The 27,236-nt window shown below is 36.2% G+C and overlaps 1 protein-coding gene across 2 annotated transcripts in view; it reads left to right on the top strand.

Moving 5' to 3' along the window:
* Positions 1 to 27,236, top strand: part of AFF3 (ALF transcription elongation factor 3) — a 526,951-nt gene that overhangs the window by 342,242 nt on the left and 157,473 nt on the right. For both annotated transcript variants that reach the window (XM_058534464.1, XM_058534465.1), the window contains exons 7-8: positions 2,308 to 2,344; positions 12,605 to 12,656. In XM_058534464.1, the coding sequence (XP_058390447.1) occupies positions 2,308 to 2,344; positions 12,605 to 12,656 (89 nt within the window). The remainder of the gene's footprint in view (positions 1 to 2,307; positions 2,345 to 12,604; positions 12,657 to 27,236) is intronic.

Here is a 27,236-nt window from a genome sequence, read left to right on the forward strand (position 1 = left end):
ACCCTCTGCCCCATAACAACTGTATTCATGGAGCAAAATTCTGGTAAAAACGTTAAGCCGTGTAATAGAAGTTAATTCCATTATGCTGGATTTTTGTTCCACACACTAAAATTATAAAGGAGTTTCACTGGATTTTATGTGCTGCTACTTATTTTTTTTCCTTCCTTCCATCTCAATTAATTCATTCTTTCTAACTCTCCCTTATATTTCATATTAAATAGAAATTTTGCAAGGAAAGAGAATGTGAATTCTCAAAACAAAATTTAGCATTTCACTTGAAGGCAAATAAAATCAGGTTCAATCGCTATTTACCTGAGCAGTAACTAAACTCAAAATACTGTGTAGTACTAGCTTTCTACCATTTCAGACAAGCAGAAATCTGTAATAATCTTTCCATCCACCAATGTGTGATTGACAGCACTTGTTCAATAGAGTGTCCCTGGTCGGATGGTTGCCAACCTTATTGCAGAAAGGTGGTGAGAATAAAGGTATATTCAAAAGGAAGTAGGTTAGATTAAAAGTCAATAATACAATAGATCCTAAATATAAGGACTAAAACCATAATCTTCATAGAAGAAAACAGAGAGATAAATCTTCATGACCTTGGATTTGGCAACAAATTCTCAGATATGACACCAAAAGCATGAGCAACAAAAGAAAAATTAGATAAATTGGACTTCATCAAAATTAAAAACTTTTGTGCATTAAAGAATATCATCAATAAAGTGAAAAGACAGAATGGGAGGAAATATTTGCAAATCATGTATCTGATAAGGTTATTAGTATCCAGAATATATAAAGAACTCTTTTGGAGCTGGCCCAATGGCATAGTGATTAAGTTTAGTGCACTCCACTTCGGCAGCCCAGGTTTGTGGGTTCAGATCCCAGGTGCAGACCTATACCACTTGTCAGCCATGCTGAGACAGTGACCCACACACAAAATAGAGGAAGAATGGCACAGATGTTAGCTCAGAGTGAATCTTCCTCACCAAAAAAAAAAAAAAAAAGTACTCTTTCAACTTGACAACAAAAAGGCAAATAAGCCAATTAAAAAATGGGCAAAAGACTTGAATAGATATTTCTCCAAAGAAGATAGACAAATGGCCAACAAACACATGAAAAGATGCTCAACGTCATTAGTCATTAGGGAAACACAAATAAAACCACAATGAGAAACCACTTCGCACCCACTGGGTTGGCTATTATAAAATTTTTAAAAATTAAAACACAGAAAATAACAAGTGTTGGATAGGATGTAGAGAAATTGGAATCCTCATACATTGCTGGTAGGAATGCAAAATGGTTCAGCCACTGTGGAAAACAGTTTGGCAGTTCTTCAAAAAGTTTAACGTAGAATTCCCGTATGACCCCACAATTCCACTTTTACATATATACCCAAAAGGATTGAAAACAGAACTCAGGCAAGTACACGTGCATGTGTGTTCATAGCAGCACTATTCACAATGGCCAAAAGGTGGAAATAGCCCTAATGTCCATTAACAGGTGAATAGGTATATTGTTGCATTGCTTAACAATGGGATATGGTCTGAGAAATGCATCGTTAGGTGATTTTGACATTGTGCAAACATCACAGAGTATACTTACACAAACCTAGATGTTGTAGCCTACTACACACCTAGGCTGTGTGGTACTAATCTTATGGTACCACCATCATATGTGCGGTCTGTCATTGACCGAAACATTATGTGGCACATGACTGTACATACAATGGAATATTATTCGACCATAAAAAGGAATGAAGTACTGACACATGCTGTGACATGGACGAACCTGAAACACATTATGCTAAGTGACAGAAGCCAAACAAAAAAGGTTACATATTGTATGATGCCACTTATATGAAATATCTAGAATAGATAAATTCATAGAGACAGAGTGCAGACTAGTGGCTGCCAGGGACTGAGGAGGGGGGCAATGGGGAGACACTGCTTAATGGGTACGGAGTTTTACTTTGGAGTGATGGAAATATTTTGCAACTAGATAGAGGTCATTGTACATTTTCAATGTACTAAATGTCACTGAATTGTTTAAAGTGATTAATTTTAAGTTATGTGAATTTCACCTCAATAAACAAAAGAAAAAGTCCATAATACAAATGAGAAGTGATTGTGAACTATTTTACCAGGCTGTTTAAGAAGCACATTCATATAAATGTTTCTCATCACAGTAACTGGTAGAGATTATGATCAGTGATTAGGTTCTGAGTGACCAATAATGTATCTCATATTCAACTTAGATTTTGAAAGTCAAAGTAAGAAAATTAATTGATGTTTCTTGTTTTTTTAGGACTCTCAACTTGTTTCCTCTGGACACAATAATCCAAGTAAGAAAGTCTCTCTGCAGTTTCATATGAGCGGGTGGGAGGTGGAGGGCGTGAGGAGGGGAGATTCGTGCAATAGACAGTAGGTTTAAAAGAATTTCACTGAAAAATGAAATCAAGTGGGAAAAAGAGGGCCAATTGTTCAAGTATTGCCCAAATGGGTAAGATTCATGGTGACCTTGAGTGTTCCTCTATCTTTAATCAAGGGAAAGAGGGACCAAACATAAAATGGTGAATTTCAAAGCAATCCTAGGAGAAGGGAACATCATGCTTTATTATAGTTGGTCCCTACTATTTGAAGGGGAAAAAATTGTAAAGACAACCAATGAATTATCCAAATTGAAAGAAAGCAAGTAAGCAAAGAGATCCAGTGAGAAGACCTCAAGAAAAATGGCCTTATAATCCATGAAGAAACCATGTTCTAGAAACAGACAGACTATAGTGTCTAGGAAGGAGTTTTCTAATTGAATCCATTGTCTAATAAAACATGTGGGCTTTGTCCTCAAAGAGAGGATGCCATCATTCCATGAAGAAGTGTTTTAATTCTCTTCTTTGGCACTGCTAATTAGTATTAATGTTTTCTTGAGCATTAAAAATGCATAAGCCATTTCATTCATGTCATGAAAGCACACCCACAAAGACTGGGCTTCGTTAGTCTCATGACCAATCAGTCAGCTGAGAGCATCCCTTGCCAATTACAAAGCTATGTTTGAACATGAAAATCACTCTGAGCTAGTAGATGTGTCTTTGGAACGGAGGCTCACCCACTGAGCATCTGTAAGGGCAGAAGGGTTGGAGAGAAAAGACATCCCGACAAATGTGTTAGGAAGCCCCAGACTTTTAATGTACAGCTAGGGAAAGGTCAGGGTGGGAGGATGGTGTCATAATGATGCATAGGCAATATCACTTAACTCTCCCACCCTCTGTTGGGATATGCTGTGAGCACAGGCACCAGTGAAGAGGTGAGATGCCAAGGGACTTGAAATCTAAAGAAAATAATAAATTCAACGGTAAGAAAAGGAATCAGAAGAAATGCATGGTTAAGTCCATGAGGTGTGCAGGCGTCAGCATCATATGCCAAAGACCGGAGCATACTGAAGAATGGCCATTACTTTCCTCACCATTTCTTTCCATTTGAATTTAAACAGTTCAGGGTAAAGGAGGGGTATAATAGATGAATAAATGTACGTTCTCTCAGCTTGGAGGTTTTGACATAAAGAACAAAGGAAATAGCTGTTGAGTCTTCCATGTGCCAGCACCTTGAAGTATGTTATTTCAGTTGATCCTAACAATAGTTGTATAAGGTAGGCATTATCATCCCCTTTTTGCAATGATGAAAATGAGATTCTGAGGTTAATAACTAGCCCAAAGTCACATGGCTAAAAAAATGACAGCTAGGATTTGAATTCAAAGATCTCTGCCCCAAAGGCAACAGAATTTCTTTCCATCCCATTACCTTGACCTCAGGAAGGTTGCTCCTATCACTTCAGTGTGAGATTAAATTCTTGTCCAAGAAATATATACTGTGATTTTTGTATGCATCTGGCACGTTTTTGCGACATGCCATAACATTCACATGCTAACGCCGCAGTTTAGATTATGTAAAAGCAGACCCATCTTCTATGGGATGTGAGATGGCACCTGCCTTGTGTGATATAAAACCTGGCATTTCCTTGTCTAAGGAAATTTGTGATTGGCTTTCTCTTTTCTGAGGGTAGAGGGATTATTTTGTTGTATTTTTCAAATAAATCTTCCCCCCAAAGCCAAGAACATCTATAAAAAGGTAATATCACTATGTAAAAATCTGAGCATTCTCTGTAGGTTATAGCACCTTTGAAACTCTAGGAGGTCTGGTTCCACCAGCATTTCCCATGCTGTTTCTTGTATTTGGTTTGGAATCATTACAGTTTTTGGAATCATGACTCCAGTAAATATGTAGAAAACAGAAAAAACTGAACTTCAGAGAAACCAAACACAAAATGTGTATGTGTGGATTGATGTACTAACCTTCACCACTTTTAGGTTAGTGCTTTTTTTCTTTTTGACATTAGTGAAACTAAGTTATGTAGATACTAAGAGAAAAGAGTGGTTAAATTAAACAAAATTATTTTTAATCCATATCTTTTGAAAGGTAAATACTTTGGTCAGTTTGCTGAATTACTGATTAATTTAACTTAATATTATAAAATAGAAGCTTGCTAAGCGTTGAGAAACTTAAATATTAAAATCGGTTTCTTTTAAAGTTATGAGAGTGTCCTGTTCAAGTGGCAGATTGAACATAAGCAATTCTTCCCCTCCCCTCAGAATTCCCATTTAAATAATCATAAAGCTATAGTAATGGAAATAAATCCATAATAACACTGAAAACAGAAAAGAATGCCATCATCAAACCAGAAATTCAGTTGAGTTTTTGGAAAACAGAGAGCAGATAGGACTCTCTGTTAAATAATCCTGGGCAGGGAAGGTCATGACCCAGAAAAAGAAAAAAGGAAAATAATGAAACAAACAGGAACAAGCTCTAGTGATGGTGAGAACTGTCCTAGGGAGCTCCAAGAGAGACTCCAGATTTCCACTCAAGCCTAACAGAGAATAGGCATGGATTGTGGGCAGTGGTGGGAACACCTGGGCCATTCTTTCACAGAGCTGTCAGTCTGGTTTTCCTCCCCCAAAAGACAAAATACCAAAAAACATAGTATTTGCCAAGAAAATGAACAGTTGACTAGAACTCCTAGTTGGGAGCTGACACCTAAAAGAGAAGCAGAATAGATTCTGAGATAATACCGGACCTTAAAAGTAGACATAAATGAGTGCTGGATGGAGAGTCAACTTTTCTCAAGAAGGAAATAAACAAAAAATGCCACACCCTCAGAGTAAAGTGCTTCCTATTTTTGTTGGGAGGTAGGGGGAGGGTCAGGGCTCCCAGCTTGCCTTGAGGCCTCTCTTCTCCTGAACCCTAAATGAAGCCTTCCAGTTAACATACCCTGTCCACTTACAGAGAGCTCTAAATCAGCCCTTCCCTACAAGGGAGAGGTGTGTTAGGAAAATAGAACAATATACTAATACAGGAAATCCCCAACAATTAACTTTTGTTAACCAACCTGTTGTCATTCAAAGATGTGAATACATAACCAATGAGCACCAAAGAGAAGAACTGACCCAAAAGAAATCTAATTCAAGAAACAGAAGAAAAAAATTTCAAGTGTAATTACAGTCTTATTTACAGAAATTATTTATAAATTTATTACAAGGGGCTAGCCCCATGGCTTAGTGGTTAGGTGTGCGCGCTCCACTACTGGCAGCCCAGGTTCGGATCCCAGGCACTCACTGATGCACTGCTTGTCCAGCCATGCCGTGGCAGTGTCCCACATACAGCAGCTAGAAGGATGTTCCACTATGACATACAACTATCTCCTGGGGCTTTTGGGAGAAAAGGGAGGAGGATTGGCAGTAGATGTTAGCTCAGGGCAGGTCTTCCTCAGCAAAAAGAGGAGGATTGGCATGGATGTTAGCTCAGGGCTGATCTTCCTCACACACAAAAAAAATTGTTACAGAAACTTACTACAGAAATTATTTATATTAAATAAAAAGAGAAAACAGATTGGTATGAAAAAGAAGCAGTTACAGAACAAATGAGTGCTTGAGAATTAAAAATATGATTGATGAAATAGAAATGGTGGGTAATAGGTAAAGTCTGGAATCTGGAATATAAGTTTGAAAACATTTTTTTCTGACTATAAAGCAAAAGACAGATGCAAAATATGAAAAGAAGTTTTGATACATGGAAGATCAGTCAGGGTGGAAAGGTCAAAATCCAGCTAAGAGAAATACCTGAAAAAGAAAACAAAGAAAATGGAAAAGAATAAATAATAATAGAGAATTCCAAGGGAAATGAGCAGTTCACTTTCAAAAACACTTATATTCAAGGAAACAAGAGCCCATGAACAAGAGCAGGGAAAAACAACAGACAGCAAATTAGATAGACCTATAAAGACTTCAGATATTGGAATTACCAAACCCAGAATATAAAATGGGAGTGCTTTCTTTAATTTCCAGAAATGAGAGGATTGAAAATGTGGTAAAGAACAAGAAGATTTGAAGAAGCACTACTGAGAACGTCTAGAAATGAGAAAAATAATAACAGAAATTAAAATGTTCTTCATCAGGTTTAACAGCTAATTAGACATATCTGAAGAAAAAATTAATGAATTGGGAAATTGAACTTAGGAAATTATCTAGAATGCAGCCTAGAGAGACAGAAATGGAAAATATGAAGTTGAAGTTAAGAAACATAGGGGATAAAGTAAAAAAGTCTAACATATGTTTAACTAGAATTCCAGAAAGAGATAAGGGTACAGAGGAAATATTAATGGAAGTAGTGGCTGAAAATTTTCCAGAATTGAAAGACACTAACCCACAGATTCAAGAAACCCAATGAATATTAAGCATGGTAAATAAAAAGAAGTCCACACTAGACACATTATAGTTAAACTGCAAATCACATAGATAAAGACAAAGTCTTAAAATATCCTTTAATACCTTCAAAGAAGCAACAATTAGACTTCCAGCTGACTTCTCAACAGCAGCAGTGGGAGCCAGCAGACAGTGAATTCGTAGCTTCACTTTTGTGTGGAAATTGTGTGAGGAAATCCTCACACACTTGTGTGAGGAAATTGACAAGATGATTTTCAAACTTATTTGATAGAACAAAAGGCCAAAAATAGCTCAGAGACTTTTGAAGACGAACAAAGTTGGAGTCTTGCCTTACCAATATTAAAAATAAATAAATAAATATGTTTAGCCAAGTAGTGAAAATAGTAATAGATGGATTGAGCAATGAGACAGAAGAGAGGACCCAGAAACAGATTCACAGATATGTGAAGACTGGATTCATGACAGAGCTGATGATGTAAACCAATGGGGAAAGAATGGGCTTCTTAATAGATAGTACTGGAATAATTGGTTATCTACAGGGAGAAAAATCAAATTAACTTCTACCTCACATTGTATACAAAAACTATTCCAGGTATTTGTAAAAGACCTAAATGTGAACAGTAAAATGATATACTTTTAGAAGACAATATGGAACATCTTTCGGATGTATTTCTTAAATAAAACACAAAAAAGGGTCAAATAAAGGAAAATATTGATAAATTCAAGTATATTCAGGTTGAGAACTTAGAATCATCACTGATACCAGAAAAAGAGTAAAAAGACTCACACTGGGAAGTTATCTAATGTGTATGTGTGTTTACCTATACGTATCTGACATATGTATATGTGACACATTATTTGTTACAAGACAATAAAATGCTTCTATGAATTAAAAAAGGTCCAATGTCACAAAAATACTTTTTAAGAAATGAACAGGAATGTCAGACAAGAGCAAGCACAAAATCTCTACCTCATTGGTACTCAGAGACATGCAAACACCACTATGAAACTGCATTTTACATTGTTAAATTAGAAAAAAAATGAAAATTTTCACCATAGGTTCATTTGGAAACCATTTTAGGATCCCCTGGTGAAGTTGGACGTAGGTAAGCCCTACTGCCCAGAACTCCTCACATGAGCACAAGGAAGGATGTTCATGAATGCTCGTAATTGCATCATTCGTAATGGAAACACCTAAATGTCCACCAGCAGTAGAAGAAATAAGAAAATCACGGTAGATTTTTATAAGGGGATGCTGCTCAGCTATGAGGATGAACAGACCGAAGCTACACGCATCACAATGGCTGATCTAAAAATCATAGCAGTGAGGGACAGAAGTCAGTCTCAGAAGAATGCATAGTATGATTCCATTTATATAAGATTTAAAATCAGGAAAAACGAAAGAGTATTTTATTTACTAATATATACATGGGTGGTGAAAACTATCAAGAAAAGAAAGGGAATGATTAACACAAAATTCCATTACTCGGTAGCTGGCGGGGAGGGCAGGAAGAAGATGCAAACTCAGCAGGCTTCTGGGCTATTTCTCGGCGATGCCCATTTCCTGGCCTGGAAGGTGTTTTCACAGTTAACTCATTGTAATGTTTTAAAACTGTGTATATAGCTTTCATATACGTATACATTTTTTGTGTGTGTGAGGAAGATCAGCCCTGAGCTAACATCCAATGCCAATCCTCCTTTTTTTTTTTTTTGTGCTGAGGAAGATTGGCCCTGGGCTAACATCCAAACCTATGTTCCTCTACTTTATAGGGAATGCTGCCATAGCTTGGCTTGACAGGCGGTGTGTCAGTGCGTGCCCAGGATCTGAACCGGCAAACCCTGGGCCACCGAAGCAGAGCGCGCACTTAATTGCTGCGCCACCGGGACGGCCCCATGTATACATTTTTATACACATTAAATGCATGCTCTATTTAACATTTGTTTTAGGAAAAGCATAGCCTTTACTTGAGACAGATTAACCTGTGACGTGGTGAAATATAAGAATGAGAATCCATTTGACGTAAATGCCAGGAACACTTGCCTTTGTTCAAGTTTAGTAACATTCCCTTCTGACCAGGTCCAGTCCCACTACTGTGTTCTTTAGTGACTAATATTTATATTGCTGTAATATTGTAAATCCTGTTATTGGTTTATAATTTTTCTAATTGGCCTATAGGCAATTCCAAAAGTTAAATTATTAATTAAATTAATGTTAATGAGGATGACTCATTAATAATTACTGAACAGAATATAAATATTTTAAATCTTGTCTACGTAGAAGGAAAGGCATAGCTGTGCAGAATTGCGTGTGATAGAGGGAGGGGAAGGTGAGAGGGAAGGACAGATGGGGGAGTTTCCTCATTTCACATAGTAGAGAAGAAAAGATACTGTCAGAAGTTGATTAATGAAGAAATAGAAGATTAAATTTATTTAAAGTTATAAATACCCACTAGAGGCACTAGAGATAATAATAGAACTAATAAAAATTGTAAGGAGAGGGGAGGTGGTAGGATAAGTATATTAATACCTTATCTCTCATCTTTCGTATCAGAAATCATTACCTACTGTCTAAAGTTGATACATCTAGAAGTAAGTATATTTCTTAGCGTAATGGTTGAAGGGCTAACAGAACTAAAAACTAAAGCAAGCAAAGTCGTTACCTTTTCTCTACTGTTCAAATATTTTTACTGTGAACATGGGTTACTTTCATTATAAAGAAAAATTGTAGTATAGCAAAACTTTCCTCTGCAGCAGAATACAGCCTCACGCAGGTCTATTTTGATTCCCTTTTCAAAAATCTTCTTTAGTGCATATCATAGTACTGTTGGTGGAGAGTGCAGTACTCCAGCACTGCAGGCATTTTAAGTGTTGAGAGGGCATGAATTAGGTATTATTTATCTTTCTGCTTACCAGAGTACCCGACATATAAGTCCTCAGTGCATTTATTGGATGAAAAATGTAGCTTTTGCAATTTTTTTTAAGTGGCCTATTGGAGCCATCAAGCTGTTTCACACCTCGAATTGTATATCCGTCTCAATAGTGAGTGTACCTTACTCCTCTTCTCCCACTGTAGCGTGGGATTCTGTATTAACGACAGGTCATCAGACAGAAGACATATACCGAGCATGTAGTGTATGTCAGGTACCGTGGAAGGCTCAGGGAGACAAATATGGAGTGTCAAATTGAAAGTACGCATATAATAAACACGTGTACATACATATGCATTTACATATGTGTGTGTGTGTGTGTGTGTATAGAAATATATTGTTTCTATGACTCATTTTTTTCCCTCTTCCTCTTTGTAATTGTATTTCCACGTGCAAAATGACCACACTGCACCTGAGCCAGTCTCTCATGTCTGGTTTCTTAATGATCAGTGCAGTTCCCTCCCAAAGAGACCAGTGTGGTATCTGTCATGGAAACAACTGAAATAAGCAGGATGATCTCGAAACTCCTCTTTGATGGCTCCTGAGCACCCAACTAAAAAATCTCTTGCTGAGAGTTTTCTAGCTTACCTTCATCATTTTCCCTTGGGTCCTGATAGAGAGACTATGATTCGTAATGGCTTATGCATTTGAACATTCCAAGTTACCTTCAGAGATTGCATCACCTAAAATTTCAAGACGTGGAGAGAATTTTGTGTTTTATTCTTTCTGAAGGACAAACATCGTTGTAATCCCTGTCTCCATCCTGAGCTTACTTTTCCCTAGAAGCATTATCAACACTGAAGTTGCTGAGGACACACACTCTCAGACTGTTCGTAAAGGCCCTGTTTGGCCCCATTGTATCCTTCCTGTGTGCCAGAACCTATTCTGTTTTCCCTGTTGCCACAACACAAATGCTGCTAAGAGCAGAGATAATCAGCCACAGCTTTGTCCCTGCGCTGATCCAGCCCACAATTCCCGCAGCCCCCAGATCCCACGTGCAATAAGACCTGTATCCTCTCAACCTGTGGGTCATTTGCCAGCATTGTTGGTCAAGGTAAAACATATGTATTCAAACATCCAAACAATGTCTTCGTTTATATTATTGATTTCCTGTGTTTTTGACATAAGTTGTTTGGAAACGTTTACTAACGCTGCTGCTGCTGAGTCTGCCGTTGCACGTTCTTGATTATGGTTGTATGTGGAGTGACTACGGCGGCTATACGCCAGGGAAAGTAACGAATTTCTCCAAGTTAAAGGGAAAAAAAAAAGATCAATATGTTTGAGAAAAATTAAACCTTCGTTTAGTTTTGTCTTATATAATGCAGGTGTTACAACTCTCTATTTGGGATTCTGGCAGGAATTATGGTTACTCAGTGGAAAAATGATTCTGGAAAGTACTGAATTAGGTTATTTTCCAGCACTCAAGCCAGTTGATGAGGCCTTACCTGTCTCCTAAGTGAGTACACCACAGACTGGCCTAGAAGACAAAAGTATAATGTAAAAGTATGAGCTTTAAAGCAAGTTTATTAATTTGCTGCCTCTACGTTTACTTCAACATGGTTTCCTACGTATTGGGGCTCTGTCTGATCAGTGTTTGTTATCAAGGCTGTTAAAGAGATTTTGTGGCTTTATAACAAAGTGGCTATCCCCCATGGTTGTTCTGGCACTGTGTAGACACGTTAGCACAGAGTTATAGCTCAGATAGAAATGTGAACTATGTATAACTGTGCCTTCTTTTTCTCACAACTGTTTAATTTCCTATAAGAACAAGAGAAGAGATTGTAAAGTTAACTTTGAGTCCAGTGTGGGTGATATCTTCAGAATGTGCTCCTCATACAATTTAGGGGTCATTCCTGAAACTAGGTGACCACAAGCTCATGTTGACAGCTGACAAAAGGGGCTTGCACGGTGGCTAGTCCTGAGGCCCTAAACAGTGGACCGGGCTTCAATGAAATATCCAGGCCTGACTTGAGAGAGCAAAGCAAAGCAAGTTGCCACCATCAGGCCCATTTCTTACAACCCACAATCTTCTGTAGGGTTTATTCAACTATTAACATTGCACAACCGTCATAACCACAGCTGACTCACACTAGCAGTCATGACCCTTCTCCTTCCGTCCCCTAGCCTCAAGGAAATAGAAGCGCCTTACAAAATGAGTACGCATGGTCCAAACCATCAATGGTCGAGGATCTGAGAATTACATTATATCTCTTGCTAGAGGAATTTGCCCTTTAAAACAACAAAAAGTGAACTGGTTCCAGGCTCCCTTAATTAAAACCCATTAAATCCTCGATGACCACAGACCGCAGAAACCTTTCTTTAACTAGACTTTCAGATGTTCAGGAAGGATTTCTGGCTTACGTCTTATTCTGCATTAATTCAGGGGCCCAAAATCCTGCTGCCAGGGCTCTCAGTGGGGTCTAATTCTTGGGGATCTTGTAATCTATCGTGTAACCTCGGTGTTCTGTAAAATTCTCTCCTGTGAGTTCTGATGCAGCCTGACCTGGTTTGGCTTATATTAGCAGAAGGGATCGAAGTTCAAAATGCCTTGCATGCAGAATGCTAATGGGGTTTATTTCCTTAAATTTTCTGTAAAATGAAGTGGAGGGAAACAGGTTCCATCTGTAAGATATTCATCTTTTGGCAAGGTCTCCACTCTGAGCCTCTGGTTGTTTACAAACAGCTCCTCAGTACCTACTCACAGATCCGTGCCTGGGCAATTGTGTTACATAGAAGAAATTATTTTGCAAATCCGGTTCTCAGACAATAAAAAAAATGTTTTAAAAGCCTCCTGCTGCACATTTTAAAGATTGTTAATAGGAGCATGGAATTATATTGAATATCTCTTCAATCTTAAGGACTATAACACTCACATGTTGGTCTTTTTTTCTGCTTCCTTTTTAAGAGAAAGGTGATGATGAGCCAGAGAGTCCAGACAATGGCACATCAACTACATCGTAAGTCTCTTTCCTGTTTCTATCCAAGATGACTGTTCTTAACTATGCCTATAATATGAAACAGTGCAAATATCTTATAATAGTAATAACAATAATAATAATAGAAGGGAGCTTGCAGTTCTCTTTCCCATGATGATGTCTTTTTAAATGCTTTTGGGTGCAGATGCCTTTTGAGGTCTTTCTCGTGCTTTAGCACAGTAAGAGTAATCTGAAAAATGCAAGTGCTCCTCTTTATAAAATAGAAATGTAATGAGATTTGTGGGTGTGTATTGTGGGGAAGAAGGAAGGCAAACTCTTTACTTTCAGCACTGTCAGAAATAATTGCAGAACTTTTCACACATATTGGGAGATATTCTGTCCTACACACCTGTGAAGCACCAATGTCATTTTAAAAGCTTGCCATCTGCAACCTCACCTCCGAATTATGTGAGAAATACAATTATAGATGTCTCTGGAATCTCACAAGTTTGTTATATGTTTGAATTAACAAACTCAATTTTAAAAAGATAACGCACTTATAAAACACGTGTCCTTACTCTCTATTTTATCTTCTTCCTCTCAAGGGAAGACTTTTCCTATTCAAAGAATCCAAATATGTTTTTAAGGATTAATTTGATACCAAGTTTATATACTAAAATTTAAATAAAATAATTCACGAGCTGACAAATTATTTTAGCTCCACAGGAATCAGTAACTGGTTTGCTCCTTAAAATCTTTATTTTCATCACTCTGAAGGGTGAGATATGTTTTCTTATTATGACAGCTTTGTGAATTTATCTATATGTGGACCAGCACTCTTATTACTAAGCATTTAAAATGCTATTCATTAGAAATCACAATTTGTGATATAGTATTATTGAGTGTTTTATTTTGTCCAAGATCTATTTCTCAGTCTAGGAACATCCTTTGGCTTGCCTAGGATGGCTATATATTTCATAAAGGACATGATTACATGTTAATCTTTCTTAAGATATTACCCTAAAAGTTCTAAATAGTTCCATTATTATGATTTCTGATGATATAATAAATGTGACTAGTTTAAAATGGTTAAAATGTTACTAATTTTTTAATTTTTGAGCTGCAAAATATAATGGGAAAAGAGTTTTAATGCCATCTGGAGGCATTCTAGAGAACTGAAAAGGATAGAATCATTTAAAAATTTGGTTCTTTTGAGTAACATTTGAGACTGGGTAAGAATTTATGCAATTAGAATGTAAGCTATTTGGGAGTACCAGTTATTTTAGAAACAACAATTTTCAAATGCTCATTAATGAAATCATTTTAAAAACTGACAAAGGAATGTACAAAATACGTTGGAAAACTGCTAACATCCTACATTTAATTTTACGAATCTTAAAATTGTATTCAGTAGACACCAATTTTGTTAATGCAGTTTGATGTGCCATGAAAGTTCTCCTTCCGTTATTTGTAAAAAGGCCATTCTCCAAATGAATTGGTTTCTATACCTCAGTATCTTATAAAAGTAAATATGTTGTCTGAGGAATTACTTTTAAACTCTCTAGAGATTTGACAATGGTAAAAGCTTGAAGCATCACCCCACATTCCTATCTCTTTAAGCAAAGCAATTCCTTAGTCATCTGCCTCACATCCTGCCTCTTGAACTAGAAATAAAGAAATAAAGCCTGAGGTTGCAGGGATCTCTCTTAAAAGTGGAGAATTCTGAACTTGAGCCTCTTAAAGAGCCCTGTAGCAGTGGTTCTGTTATAATCAGGCAAGAGGAGCAGCCTGCTATGAATAAAGAACAAGGACTCAGGATACCTGAGATTTGTATTGCATTTTACATTCTCTGTGCAGTACCTTATTCGAGCTTTATTTAGGTAGACAGGTAAGGAGGGGACAATATCCTTATTTTATATATAAGGAATCTAAGAATCAGAAAAGTCATTCAACTTAAGTGAAAAAATTAGGGTACAAATCTTCAGATATTTTGCTTTTTTGCCCATTTACCATATTGAAGAGTCAGTGGATCTTAGGGGACAAAGCAAAGCCATGAGTCAGAATCAAGTAGAACAACTGGGATCAGATTGTTTGTTAAGTGGTGAGTGTATTAGTGTGCTAGGGCTGCCATAACAAAGTACCACAAACTGGGTGCCTTAAACACAAAAATTCGTTATCTCATAGTTTTGGAAGCTAGAAGTCTAATATCAGTCGGTAGGGTTGGTTTCTTCTGTGAAGGAAGAATCTATTCCAGACCTTGTTCCTTGTTTTGTACGTGGCCATCTTCTCCCTGTGTTTCTTCACATCATCTTCCTACTATGCATGTCTCTGTGTCCAAATTTCCCCCTTTGATAAAAATACCAGTTATATTGGATTAGGGCCCTCTCTAATGGCCTCATTTTAACTTGATTACCCCTGTAAAGACCCTACCTCCAAAAAAGGTCACATTCTGAGGTACTGGATGTTGGGACTTCAGCATATGAATTTTGAGCGGGAAACAGTTCAACCCGTAACAATAAGGGTCAGAGCAATCAGAAAGATTCAGAAGCTAGGCCAGCAGAACCAGGAATATACAGATGCCAGAAGATGGAACAAGGTGAGAGAACCCAAATAAAATACACCAAAAATGATGAGCTCCATGGGAGCTGAAGGGGTGAAGCAGAGCAAAGAAAACTGTGGATAACATACATACAAGGCATTCATGGTTTGGTGGGACAGACTCAGCTTCAGTGATGCCTGTATATCCCTGTGTCTGTATAGTTCCATGACACTGTGAGCCATTGAAAGCTATTACATGGGTTTAAATTGTAGTATAAAATTGGAAGTCTCCAGACAGAGAGCTCATTTCCTGAAGAAGCATCTTTCCTCACAGGCCTCTTTTAAAAGCAAGAGATTAGCATTATTTACAATGGCCAACATATGGAAAAAACTTAAGTGCCCATCAATGGATGAGTGGATAAAGAAAGTGTGGTACACATATACAATGGAATATTATTCAGCCATAAAAAAGAATGAAATCTTGCCATTTGTGCAACATGGATGGACCTTGAGGACATTATACTAAGTGAAATAATTCAGACAGAGAGAGACAGATACCATATGATCTCTTTTATATGTGGAATCTTAAAAAACAAAAACAGATTCATAGATACAGAGAACAAATTGGTGGTTGCCAGAGACAGGGGTGGGGGGGTCGGCAAAATGGGTGAAGGTAGTCAAAAGGTACAAACTTCTAGTTATAAAACAAGTAAGTCCTGAGGATATAATAATATACAGCATGGTGATTATAGTTAATAATACTGTATTGTATATTTGAAAGTTGCCAGGAGAGTAGATCTTAAAAGTTCTCATCACAAGAAAAAAATGTAACTATGTCTGGTGATGGATGTTAACTAGACTTATTGTGGTGATCATTTCACAATATGTAGAAATTTCAAATCATTCTATGGTATACCTGAAACTAATAAGTAAATAAATAAAAGCAGGAGACCAATCAGGATAAGTTTTAGACAGTCATTGCCTAGTAGAACAGAATAATCTTAATAACACCTGAGGATCCTTTCAGGATATGTTATTTAATGATTCTATGAGTGTTCATAAAGATGCAAGATGCAATTTATTCTTAACACACACACAAAAAACCAATAAATTAAAATTTCTGTGATAGAGTTCCAGTTATATCAATGATGAAAGAGTTTACATTAGATTAACTCTCCTACAGATAAGTATCATCATCTCTGGACAAAAAACTATTTGAAGGCATTAGAGGCTGACTAAAAGAAGGCAGAGAATATTGGGAATTTGATCCTTGAAAAAAGGAAATTGCACTGGGTGAGATCTACATTTATACAGCTTCTCCCCTGAAGGCACTTTCCAATTCACAAATAGCAACTAGAATTCATGGAATAATCCACAATCGTATTTGCTTTACGTATCAGAGAATGGAGTTCAGGGTGCCAGAGTGGCTGGAATTTAAGGAAGGAAATTCCAGAAAGGAGGGAGTCATAGAGAAGAGAGCTCCAATTTTGTGTATAAATTCCCCTCAATCCTTGGATAACCCCCAAACTGCATATGTGTGTGGGAGATGCCAATAAGCCCAGTAGAAAACAATAGCTAGAAAGCTGATAAACTGAGTGGAGATTTTAACTGCTGCCTACTGCCTACAGCTATTGCCTATAGAGTTTGGAATTTGAATTCCACCCAACTTATAAGAGCTTGGTAAACACCTTGGGTTTTCTTTTGAAACCTCAGAAGGACCATGCCTTAAGGATAAAGGATTCATCCCAAAACTAAGGACAAAACCAAAACAGATCATAACAAAGTGTAAACTAAGCATCCACAAGTTCAAGGTGATCAGTTAGTAATTGTCTGATAGAACAATAACAAAAAATATCAACATTGTTTAAAGGAAGAAAACAGAATCTAGAGTCTCTATAACATATCATTCACAATATTCATTATCTAATCAAAAAAATTGAAGGATTTGTGAAGAAATAGGAAAATGTGATCCATAATGAAGAGAAAAAGTAGGGGCCAGCCCTGTGGCCTAGTGGTTAAGTTCTGCATACTCTGCTTCAGTGGCCCGGGTTCAGTTCCTGGGCACAGACCTACACCACTCATCAATGGCCATGCTGTGGTGGTGACCCATGTACAAAATAGATGAAGATTGGCACAGTTGTTAGCTCAGGACAAATCTTCCTCAAGCAAAAAGAGGAAGATTGGCAACAGGTGTTACCTTAGGGCGAATCTTCCTCAGCAAAAAAAAGAGAGAGAAAAAGTAGTCACTATAATAGATCTTGAGGTGACCTAGATGTTGGAATTTTCAGACGAGAACTTTAAAGCAGCTATTATAATATGTTCAAGGATATAAAGGAAAACATGGTCATAATGATTGAAAAAGGGGAATCTTAGCAGGGAAATGAAAACTATTAAGAAGAGCCAAGTGAAAATTCTGAAACTGAAAAGTACAATATTTGAAATGAAAATTTCACTGGATAGCCAATAAGAATTATCCAATATAAAGAACAGTGAGAAAAAGGATTTAAAAACAATGAACAGACTCTCAGTGAATTATGAGACAATATCAAGTAGTCTAATATACATGTAATTGGAGTCTCAGAAAGAGAGGACAGAGAAAATATATCAGAAAAAAATATTTAAAGAAATAATAGCTGAAAGCTTACCAAATTAGGTGAAAACGTTAACTTACACAGACAAGAAACTCAGCTAACCCTAAGCAGTATAAATACAAATAAAACCACACCTTGAAACAGTATAGTAGGATAGCTAAAAACTAAAGATAAAGACAAAATCTGGAAAGTTACCAGAGAAAAATGACATATTCAGGGGAACAGTGATACAATTAACTGAAGGATTTCCATCACAAACTACAGAAGCTAGAATACAATGTTAAGACATCTTTAAAAGACTGAAGATCAAAAAACGATAAAGAAAGAAATGTCAAGCCAGAATTCTGAATCTAGCAAAAATATCCTCCAAAACAGAAGGTAAAATAAAGATTTTTTTTGGATACACAAAATCTGAGAGAATTCATTCAGTAGACCTGCACTACAATAAATGAAAAAGGAAATCTGTCAGGCTGAAGGTAATAATATCAGATGAAAGCTCAGAGCTACAAGAAGGAAATATTTACAGGAAATAATGTGTTTAAATATAAAAGATTGTTTAGATAAAGAAGATGTGGTATATATACACAATGGAATACTACTCAGCCATAAGAAACGATGAAATCCAGGCATTTGTGACAACATGGATGGACATTGAGGGTATAATGCAAAGTGAAATAAGTCAGAGGGAGAAGGTCAAATACCGTATGATTTCCTTCATTAAGTAGTAGATAATAACAACAATAAACAAACACATAGGGACAGAGATTGGATTGGTGGTTACCAGAGGGGAAGCGGGGAGGGAGGAGGGTGAAAGGGATAATTTGCTACATGTGTGTGGTGATGGGTTGTAATTAGTGTTTTGGTGGTGAACATGATGTAGTCCATGCAGAAATAGAAGTACAATGATGTACACCTGAAATTTTTACAATGTTATAAACCAAAAAAAAAATAAATAAAAAAAAAAGATTGTTTAGTGTAAAAAATAAAATATTGTTTGTGGGATTTGTGATGTATATAGATATAAAATATAAGACAAAAATAGCACAAAGGATAAGAGAGGGCAAATGGAATTGCACAACTATGAAGTTCTTACATTTTATGTGAAGTGGCATAGTATTAAATCTAAGTAGACTGGTGATAAGTTAAGGATGCATAGTATAATAGTTAGAAAAACCACTAAAAACAAATACAAAAAAAAAGCATAGCTAAAAAGTCTGTGGAGGAATTAAAATGAAATACCAAAAAATTAGATTCATACAAAGAATCACAGGAAAGAAAGAAGAGAAACAAAAAATAGGAGGTATTGATAGAAAAATAGTAAATCTAAACCCCGCCATATCAATAATTGCATTAAATGTAAATGGACTAAAAACTCCAATTAAAAGGCAAAGACTATCAGACTGGCTATAAAATCAAGACTGTCTGCTGTCCACAAGATACACAACTTAAATATAAAGACACAAATATGTTGAAGCCAGAAGATAGAAAAGATAGACTGTGTAAACAGTAAGCATAAGAAAGCTGGTGTGACCCTATTAACATTGCCAAATAGACTTCTAGACAAAGAGTATTACAAGACATAAAAAGGACATTTTATCATGCTAACAAGGTCAGTTAATAAGGAAGACATAACAATTGTAAATGTGTATGTATTTACTAACAGATCTTCAAAATACATGAAGCAAAAACTGAAGGACTACAATAATAGTTAGAGTTTTTTGGGGTTTTTCTTGAGGAAGATTGGCCCTGAGCTAACATCTGTTGCCAATCTTACTCTTTTTCTTTTTTCTCCTCAAAGCCCCAGTACATAGTTGTATATGCTAGTTGTAGGCCCTTCTAGTGCTTCTGTGTGGGACGCCACCTCAGCATGGCTTGATGAGCAGTGAGTAGGTCCACACCCAGGATCTGAACTGGTGAACCTCGGGCTGCCAAAGCGGAATGCGTGAACTTAACCACTACGCCATCAGGCCAGCCCCATAGTTAGAGATTTTTAACATCCCCTTTTTCAGCAATTAGTGGAAAAATTAAAATATTAGGAAGTATATAGAATATTTGAACAACGTTATCAACCACTTTGACCTAATTGACATTTACAGAACACTATCCCAAACAAGTGCAAGATACAGAATCTTATCAAGTAGACATGAAGCATTCACCAAGATAAACCTTATTGTGAGCAATAAAAGAAGTATCAATAAATTTCACAGGATTAAAATCTTACAGAGTCTGTTTTATGATCACAGAATGATTACAAGTCAATAGCAATGAAATATCTAGAAAATCTCTAATATTTGAGAGTTAAATAACATTTCTAAATAGTCTTTCAGTTAAGGAATAAATTACATGGGAAATTAGAAAGTGATTTTTAACTGAATGAAAATGAAAGTACAATTTATGAAAATGTATATGATTCACTAAAACAATAAGCATAGCAAAAAGTAAATGCACAGCTTTACATGCTTATATTAGAAAAGAACAAAGTTGAACATCAGTAACATGTTTCCATTTTAAGAAGCTAGAAAAAGAAGAATAAATTAAACCCAAGATAATTAGGAAAAAGTACATAATAAAGATAGGAATAGAGATTAACAAACAATAGAGACAATTAATGAGGCCAAAATTTGATTTTTTTTAAAAGATTATTAAAATTAAAAAACACTGACAAGACTAATCACCAAAAAAAAAAAAAAAGGAGGGAAAATGCAAATGACCAACATCAGCAATGAAAGGACATCACCACATATCCAGTTATTATTGTTTAAATTTCTGTAGGATATTATGAACTACTTCCTGCCAAGTAATTTGACAACTTAGATGAAATAGTCAGTTTCCTTGTAAAATGCAATTTACCTTAACTGCCACAAGAAGAAATAGAAAAGCTGAATGACCCTTTTGCAATGAAAGAAATTGTATTTGTAGTCAAAACTTTTCCACAAAGAAAATTCCTCCAGGGCCACATGGTTTCACTGGTAAATTCTATCAAACATTTAAATAAGAAATGTTTATACCAATGAAATACCAACAAATGAACTACCAGTCTTACACAAACTCTTCAGAAAATAGAAGAGGAAGAAAAACTACCCAGTTCATTGTATAAGACCAGTATAACTCTGATACCAAAATCTGACGTAACCCTTATAAGAAAAGAAAATTATAATCCAATATCCCTCATAAACATTGCAAAATTCCTTAACAAAATATTAGCATATATAATCCAGTGATATATGAAAAGGATATAATTTACTATGACTAAGGGGGAGGAGTTGTTATCACAGGAATGTGTGGCTGGTTTAACATTAGAAAAATTAGTTAATGTAATCCACCATATTAATAGAATAAGGGAGCAAAACCATAAGATCCTCTAAATAGATGAAGGAAAAGGATTTGGCATACATCGACACCCATTACAAGAGGGGAACTTATTCAGTCTGACAAAGTATGTCTACCAAAAAACATACTGCTAACATGGTGAAACATCCAACACTGTCCTCCTAAGATCAGGAACATAGCAATGATGTCTACACTTATCACCTCTGTTCAACATTGTACTGGAGGCTCTAGTCAGTGCAATAAGATAAGAAAAGAAGATAATAGACATAAAGATTAAAAAGAATGATTGTTTATAGAGAAAATCCTGAGAAATCTAATAAACAACTACTAGAATCAGTAAATGAATTTAGCAAGCTCAATATACAAAAATCAATTGTGTTTCTGTTTATTGGCAATAAGCAATTAGAAAATGAAATTTAAAAAGCACTTCCATTTACAGTAACATAAAATACTTAATAAATTTAGCAAAACATATGTAAGACCTGTATGTACACTGAAAACTATAAAACTTTGATGGGAGAAATTTAAGACCTAAATAAATGGAGAGATGTTCATGAATTGGAGGACTTGATGATGTTAATATGACAGCTCTTCTCATATTGTTCTATAGATTCAATAGAATCTTGATCAAAAGGCCAGGAGGACACTTTTGCAGACAATGACAAGTTAATTCTAAAATTTTTATAGAAAAGCAAAGAACCTAGGTAGCCAAAACAGTCTTGAAGAAGAACGAACTTGGAGCCCTTGAGGTTCCTAATTTCAAGACTTATTATAAAGCTAAAGTCATTTAAGATAGTGTCCCATTGACATAAACACAGACAGATAAATCAATGGAACAATATAGAGTCTAGAAATAGACCCACATGCGTGTGGTCAACTGATTGCTCACAAAGGCACCAGGAAGTTCAGTGGGGAAAGCCAAGTCTTTTCAACAAATGATGCTGGAGCAGTCACTAGGGAAAAATATGAATCTCAAACCACACACAATTGAGATGGATTATAGACCTCAAAATAAAGGCCAAAACTATAAAGCTTCTAAAGGAAAATGTAGGACAATATCTTCACAGCCTGGGGTTGGCAAAGATTTCTTACAGAAGTCACAAAAACACACAACATAATAGAAAATCCTCATGAATTGGACTTCATTCAAAACATCTTCTCATCAGAATGACAAGGCAAGACACAAACTGGGAGAATATATTTGCAATACATATATCTGACAAATAATTTGTATCCACAATATATAAGGAACTCTGACAATTCAATAACAATGATAAAGAAACAAATTTTCTTAAATAGGCAAAAGCCTCAAACAGACAAAAGAAGATATACAAATGGCCAGTAAGCAGTTGACAAGATGCATTTCACTAATAACATTTATCTTCAGGGAAATACAACTTAAAGCCACAATGATACCACTACACACCGACTAGAATGGCTAAAATTTGAAAAGACTGACAACACCAAATAGTGGCAAGGATATAAAGCAGTTGGAACTCTCTTGCGTTGCTGGTGGCAGTATAAAATGGCATAACCGTTTTTGATAACCGTTTGTTTCTTATACACACACTTATTGCATGACCCATCAATTCTATTTGTAGGCATTAGTGTGGGAAAAATGAAAAACATATGTCCTTTAAAAGATTTGTACAAGAATATTTGTAGCAGCTTTATACATGATAGTAAATAACTGGAAACAACCCCATTATCTATCAACTGGTGAATGAATAAACAATTGTGGTATACTCACACAATAGAATACTTCTAATAAAAACCAACAAACTTCCCAACTTGATCTATAGATTCAGTGCAATCCCAATCAAAATTCCAGCAAGTTATTTAGTGGATATCAACAATCTGATTCTAAAGTTTATATGGAGAAGAAAAAGACCTAGAATAGTCAACACAATACTGAAAGTTGGAGAACTGACACTACCCAACTCCAAGACTTACTATAAAGCTAGAGTAATTGAGACAGTGTGGTATTAGCACAAGAAAAGAGAAATAGATCAATGGAACAGAATAGAGAGCCCAGGAATATATACCCACATAAATATAGTCAACCAATCTTCGACAAAGGAGCAAAGACAATACAATGGAGCAAAGATAGTCTTTTTAGCAAATGATGCTGGAACAACTGTACATCCACTTACAAAAAAATATCTAGACACAGACCTTACACCCCTCACATAAATTAACTCAGAATGGATCACAGACCTAAATGTAAAACACAAAACTATAAAACTCCCAGAAGAAAACATAGGAGAAAACCTAGATGACCTTGAGTATGGTGATTACTTTTTAGATACAACACCAAAGCCATAATTCATGAAAGAAATTATTGATAAGCTGGACTTCATTAAAATTAAAAACTTCTGCTCTGTGAAAGACAATGTTAAGAGGATGAGAAGACTGGGAGAAAATATTTGTAAAAGATACCTCGGATAAAGGACTGGTATCCAAAATATACAAAGAATTCTTAAAAGTCAATAATAAGAAAACATTAAAACCAAATTAAAAAATGGGCCTAAGGCCTTTACAATGTCTCACCAAAGACAATATTCAGATGGCAAATAATCAGATGAAAAGATGCTCCGCATCATATGTCATCAGGGAAATGCAAATTAAAACAATGAGATGCCACTATTAGAATGGCCAAAACCCAGAACACTGACAGCATCAAATGCTGACGAGAATGTGGAGCAAGAGGAACTCTCCTTCATTGCTGGTGGGAATGCAAAATAAACAGCCACTGGAAAACAGCTTGGTGGTTTCTTACAAAACTAAACATACTCTTACCATATGATCCAGCAGTCGTGCTCCTTGGTATATATCCAAAGGAGCTGAAAACTTATATCACACAAAAACCTTCACACGGATGTTTATAGTGGTTTATTCATAATTGCCAAAACTTGGAAGCAAACAAAATATCCTTCAGTGGGTGAATGGGTAAATAAACTGTGGTATATCCAAACAATGGAATATTATTTAGTGCTGAAATGAAATAAGCTATCAAGCCATGAAAAGACATGGAGGAAACTTAAATGCATATCACTAAGTGAAAGAAGATGATGATTCCAACTATATGACATTCTGGAAAAGGCAAAACTATGGAGACAATAAAAAGATCAGTGGTTGCCAGGCGTTGAGAGATGGGGGAGGGATGAATAAGCAGAGCACAAAGGATTTTTAGGGCCGTGAAAATACTTTATGATTCTGTAATGGTGGGTACATGTCATCAGACATTTGTCCCAACACATACAATGTACAACACCAACCAAGAGTGAACTGTAAGGTAAACTATGGACTTTGGGTAATTACGGTGTGTCAGTGTAGGTTCATCAGCTGTAACAAACGTACCATTCTGGTGGGGGCTGTTGATAATGGGAGAGGTTACACATGTGTTTAGGCAAGGGGTATATTGGAAAGCTCTATACCTTCCCCTCAATTTCGCTATAAACTCAAAACTGCTCTAAAAAGATAGTCTTAATTTTTTAAAAAAAGCAACGAACTTCTCACACACTCAACAACATGGATGAATCACAGAAGCATTATGTTAAACAAACGTGTATATACTGTAAAATTTAATTTACATGAAATTCAAGAAACAGGCAAAACTAATCTATGGAGATAGAATTTGGAACAATGGTTGCTATGAGGGGCGGGGGCTTGACTAGAAGAGGGCATGATGCTATTTTGGGGGTGGTAGAAGAGTTCTATGTCTTAATTTGGGCTATGTAACAAGGATATATACATTTATCAAAACTCACTGAATTTTACACTTAAGTTTCATGCATTTCACTGTATGTAAATTTTACCTCAATTAAAAAAATAAGAAATAAAAAACAGAAAGGATAAATATTTATATGACAGCTTTTCTACCTGATGATAATAATAAATAACCTGTTTTGAGCCCTTATTTTGACCAGGTACTAGTCTTAACACTTGACATGTTTTATCGCCTCTAATTCTTACAAAAATCCAGTAATACTCTATTTTATAGGTAAAAATGAGGCTTATTAAGGTCTCTGCTTTATATAGCATGAAGTGGCAGAGCCAGGATTTGAACCCAAGATTCAGCTCTTAACGATTGTCCTGTTCTGCTGCTACCTCAGAGCTCTTGTGTAGTTTTTCTAGAGGCAATACCATACAGGAAGAAGAAATAATTATGGTAATGCCTGCAGAAGAAGAGTAAACTGAGATCCTGCTAGATTGTCATCTGTACTAGAAAACTTCTAGGAATAATAAGCAAGTGTAAATTTCCAGGATACTATGACGACCACAGTTTGGCCGGGTCACTTAATCCAGATTTACCCACTGCCGACAAATCCACTCTGGATTTGTCAGAGGTTAATGGTATAGGCTTGTAGAAAAATCCTAAGGGAAGACCCTCCTGCATTTGTTCCTCAATTCAATAAGGTAACTATAACTTTGAAGAATAAACAAAGATTTGAAATGATCTGTATAAATTAAAGAAATGGGATTAAACACAAAGTATTCAACTCCTAGGAGAAAAAAGTAAACAAAATGAGGCAGAAGGAAAATGGTCCATCAGGTATGCACATTGTACAGTAAAAGACTTGGAAATTATTATAAGCTCAGACTGAATTAGAGTGATCCGTGAAATGTTCCTTCTCCAAAGTTAATACAGTAGTTGGAATTAATATATGGAAAGTGCCCATTACCTCATAGGCACTCAGTAAATAGTTATTATTGCTATCTTAACAGGATTCATGACTTATAAAAGATAGAAAACAACCCTGTCTTAACAGTTGGTAATGATCAGAGCTTAATTAGAATTTTAATTTCTCCTTAAAAATATAAAGTAGAAAACTTAGAAAGGGTTAAGGGTGATAAAAATAAAAATTCTTCTAGTGATGCTGGAGCTGTGAAGAAGAAAGGCTGAGTGGTGAGTCTACCCCAGAGATGGCAACCAGAATGAGTTCCTCTCCAAGCCTTCAGATGATAGGACCGTAGGCAAAGAGTGCATGGCTTGACCTCTCCCCGGTGAAGAATGCATGGTCTGGAGGAGGCTGAAGAATTCACCTCCACTGACTTCTATTTTTAAATGTCTTGGAAGATTGGACATCATTGATTGGTGGAACAGAGTGGGTCTAGAGGATGCCCAAAGCTCCTTTCCAAGGGTATAATGTGCAACTCTGTGAGTCATTTATAAAAATGAAAGGCAAAACATGTTCATATCAATGAAAAGTATATCTTTGTCAGTTCAGGCTGCTATAACAAACTACCATAGACTGGGTAGCTTATAAACAACAGGAATTTATTTCTCACAGTTCTGGAGGCTGGAAAGTCTGAAATCAAGGTGCCAGCAGATCCAGTGTCTGGTGAGGGCTGGCTTCCTGGTTTGCAGATGGCTGTCTCCTTGCCATGTCCTCACATGGTGGAGAGCGGAGAGAGAAAAAGCAAGCTCTCTCGTGCCTCTGCTTATAAAGGCGTTAATCCCATTCATGAGAGTTCCACTCTCATGACCTAATTACCTCCCAAAGGCCCTACCTCCAAATACCATCACCTTGGGGGTTAGAATTTCCACATATGAATTTTGAGGAGACACAAACATTCAGTCCATAACAGTATTCAGTAAAAATATCTTATGCCCATTATAGAGCTGTCTTAGAAAATGTTAAATATGGAGGAAAAAAATATGCAGAGGAACAATTATGTGCTAAACATATAAAGAAATCTATCCTTTATGCATGTGCATTTAGTAATGAGGTTGCACAAACTGATCATATAATAGGTTCTGGAAGTTGAGAGATCAAAGTTGATTTGAGAACTGTTACCGAAAGACATTCTTTTTTTTCAGAGAAATTTGAAACCTTCCTGATATTTATTTTGGCCAGAGCGATCTGTGTCTAGAATGATGAACTGTGGCTGTGCTTTTAGTCTACGAGGTCTCTGTCCCCAGAGACTTCTTTTCCGTATCTGTTTAAGTAATTTGCCAGGATTCTGTCTGCTAAGAAAATGAGAAACGGAGTGTACAATCTTTGCTTAGAAAAAATTTGGCCACATCCTGTTTCTCTAACTCTTAGGCACCAAGAATAAAAATAAAATAGGAAGGGCCTTTAGGGCTCCTTGGACCCCCTCTTTATGTTAGATGAACAAACTAGACTGAAGGCCTTCGAGGAGTGTGGCTTATCCAGTG

Source organism: Diceros bicornis, chromosome 40, assembly GCF_020826845.1.
Source record: "Diceros bicornis minor isolate mBicDic1 chromosome 40, mDicBic1.mat.cur, whole genome shotgun sequence".
Classification (NCBI taxonomy): domain Eukaryota; kingdom Metazoa; phylum Chordata; class Mammalia; order Perissodactyla; family Rhinocerotidae; genus Diceros; species Diceros bicornis.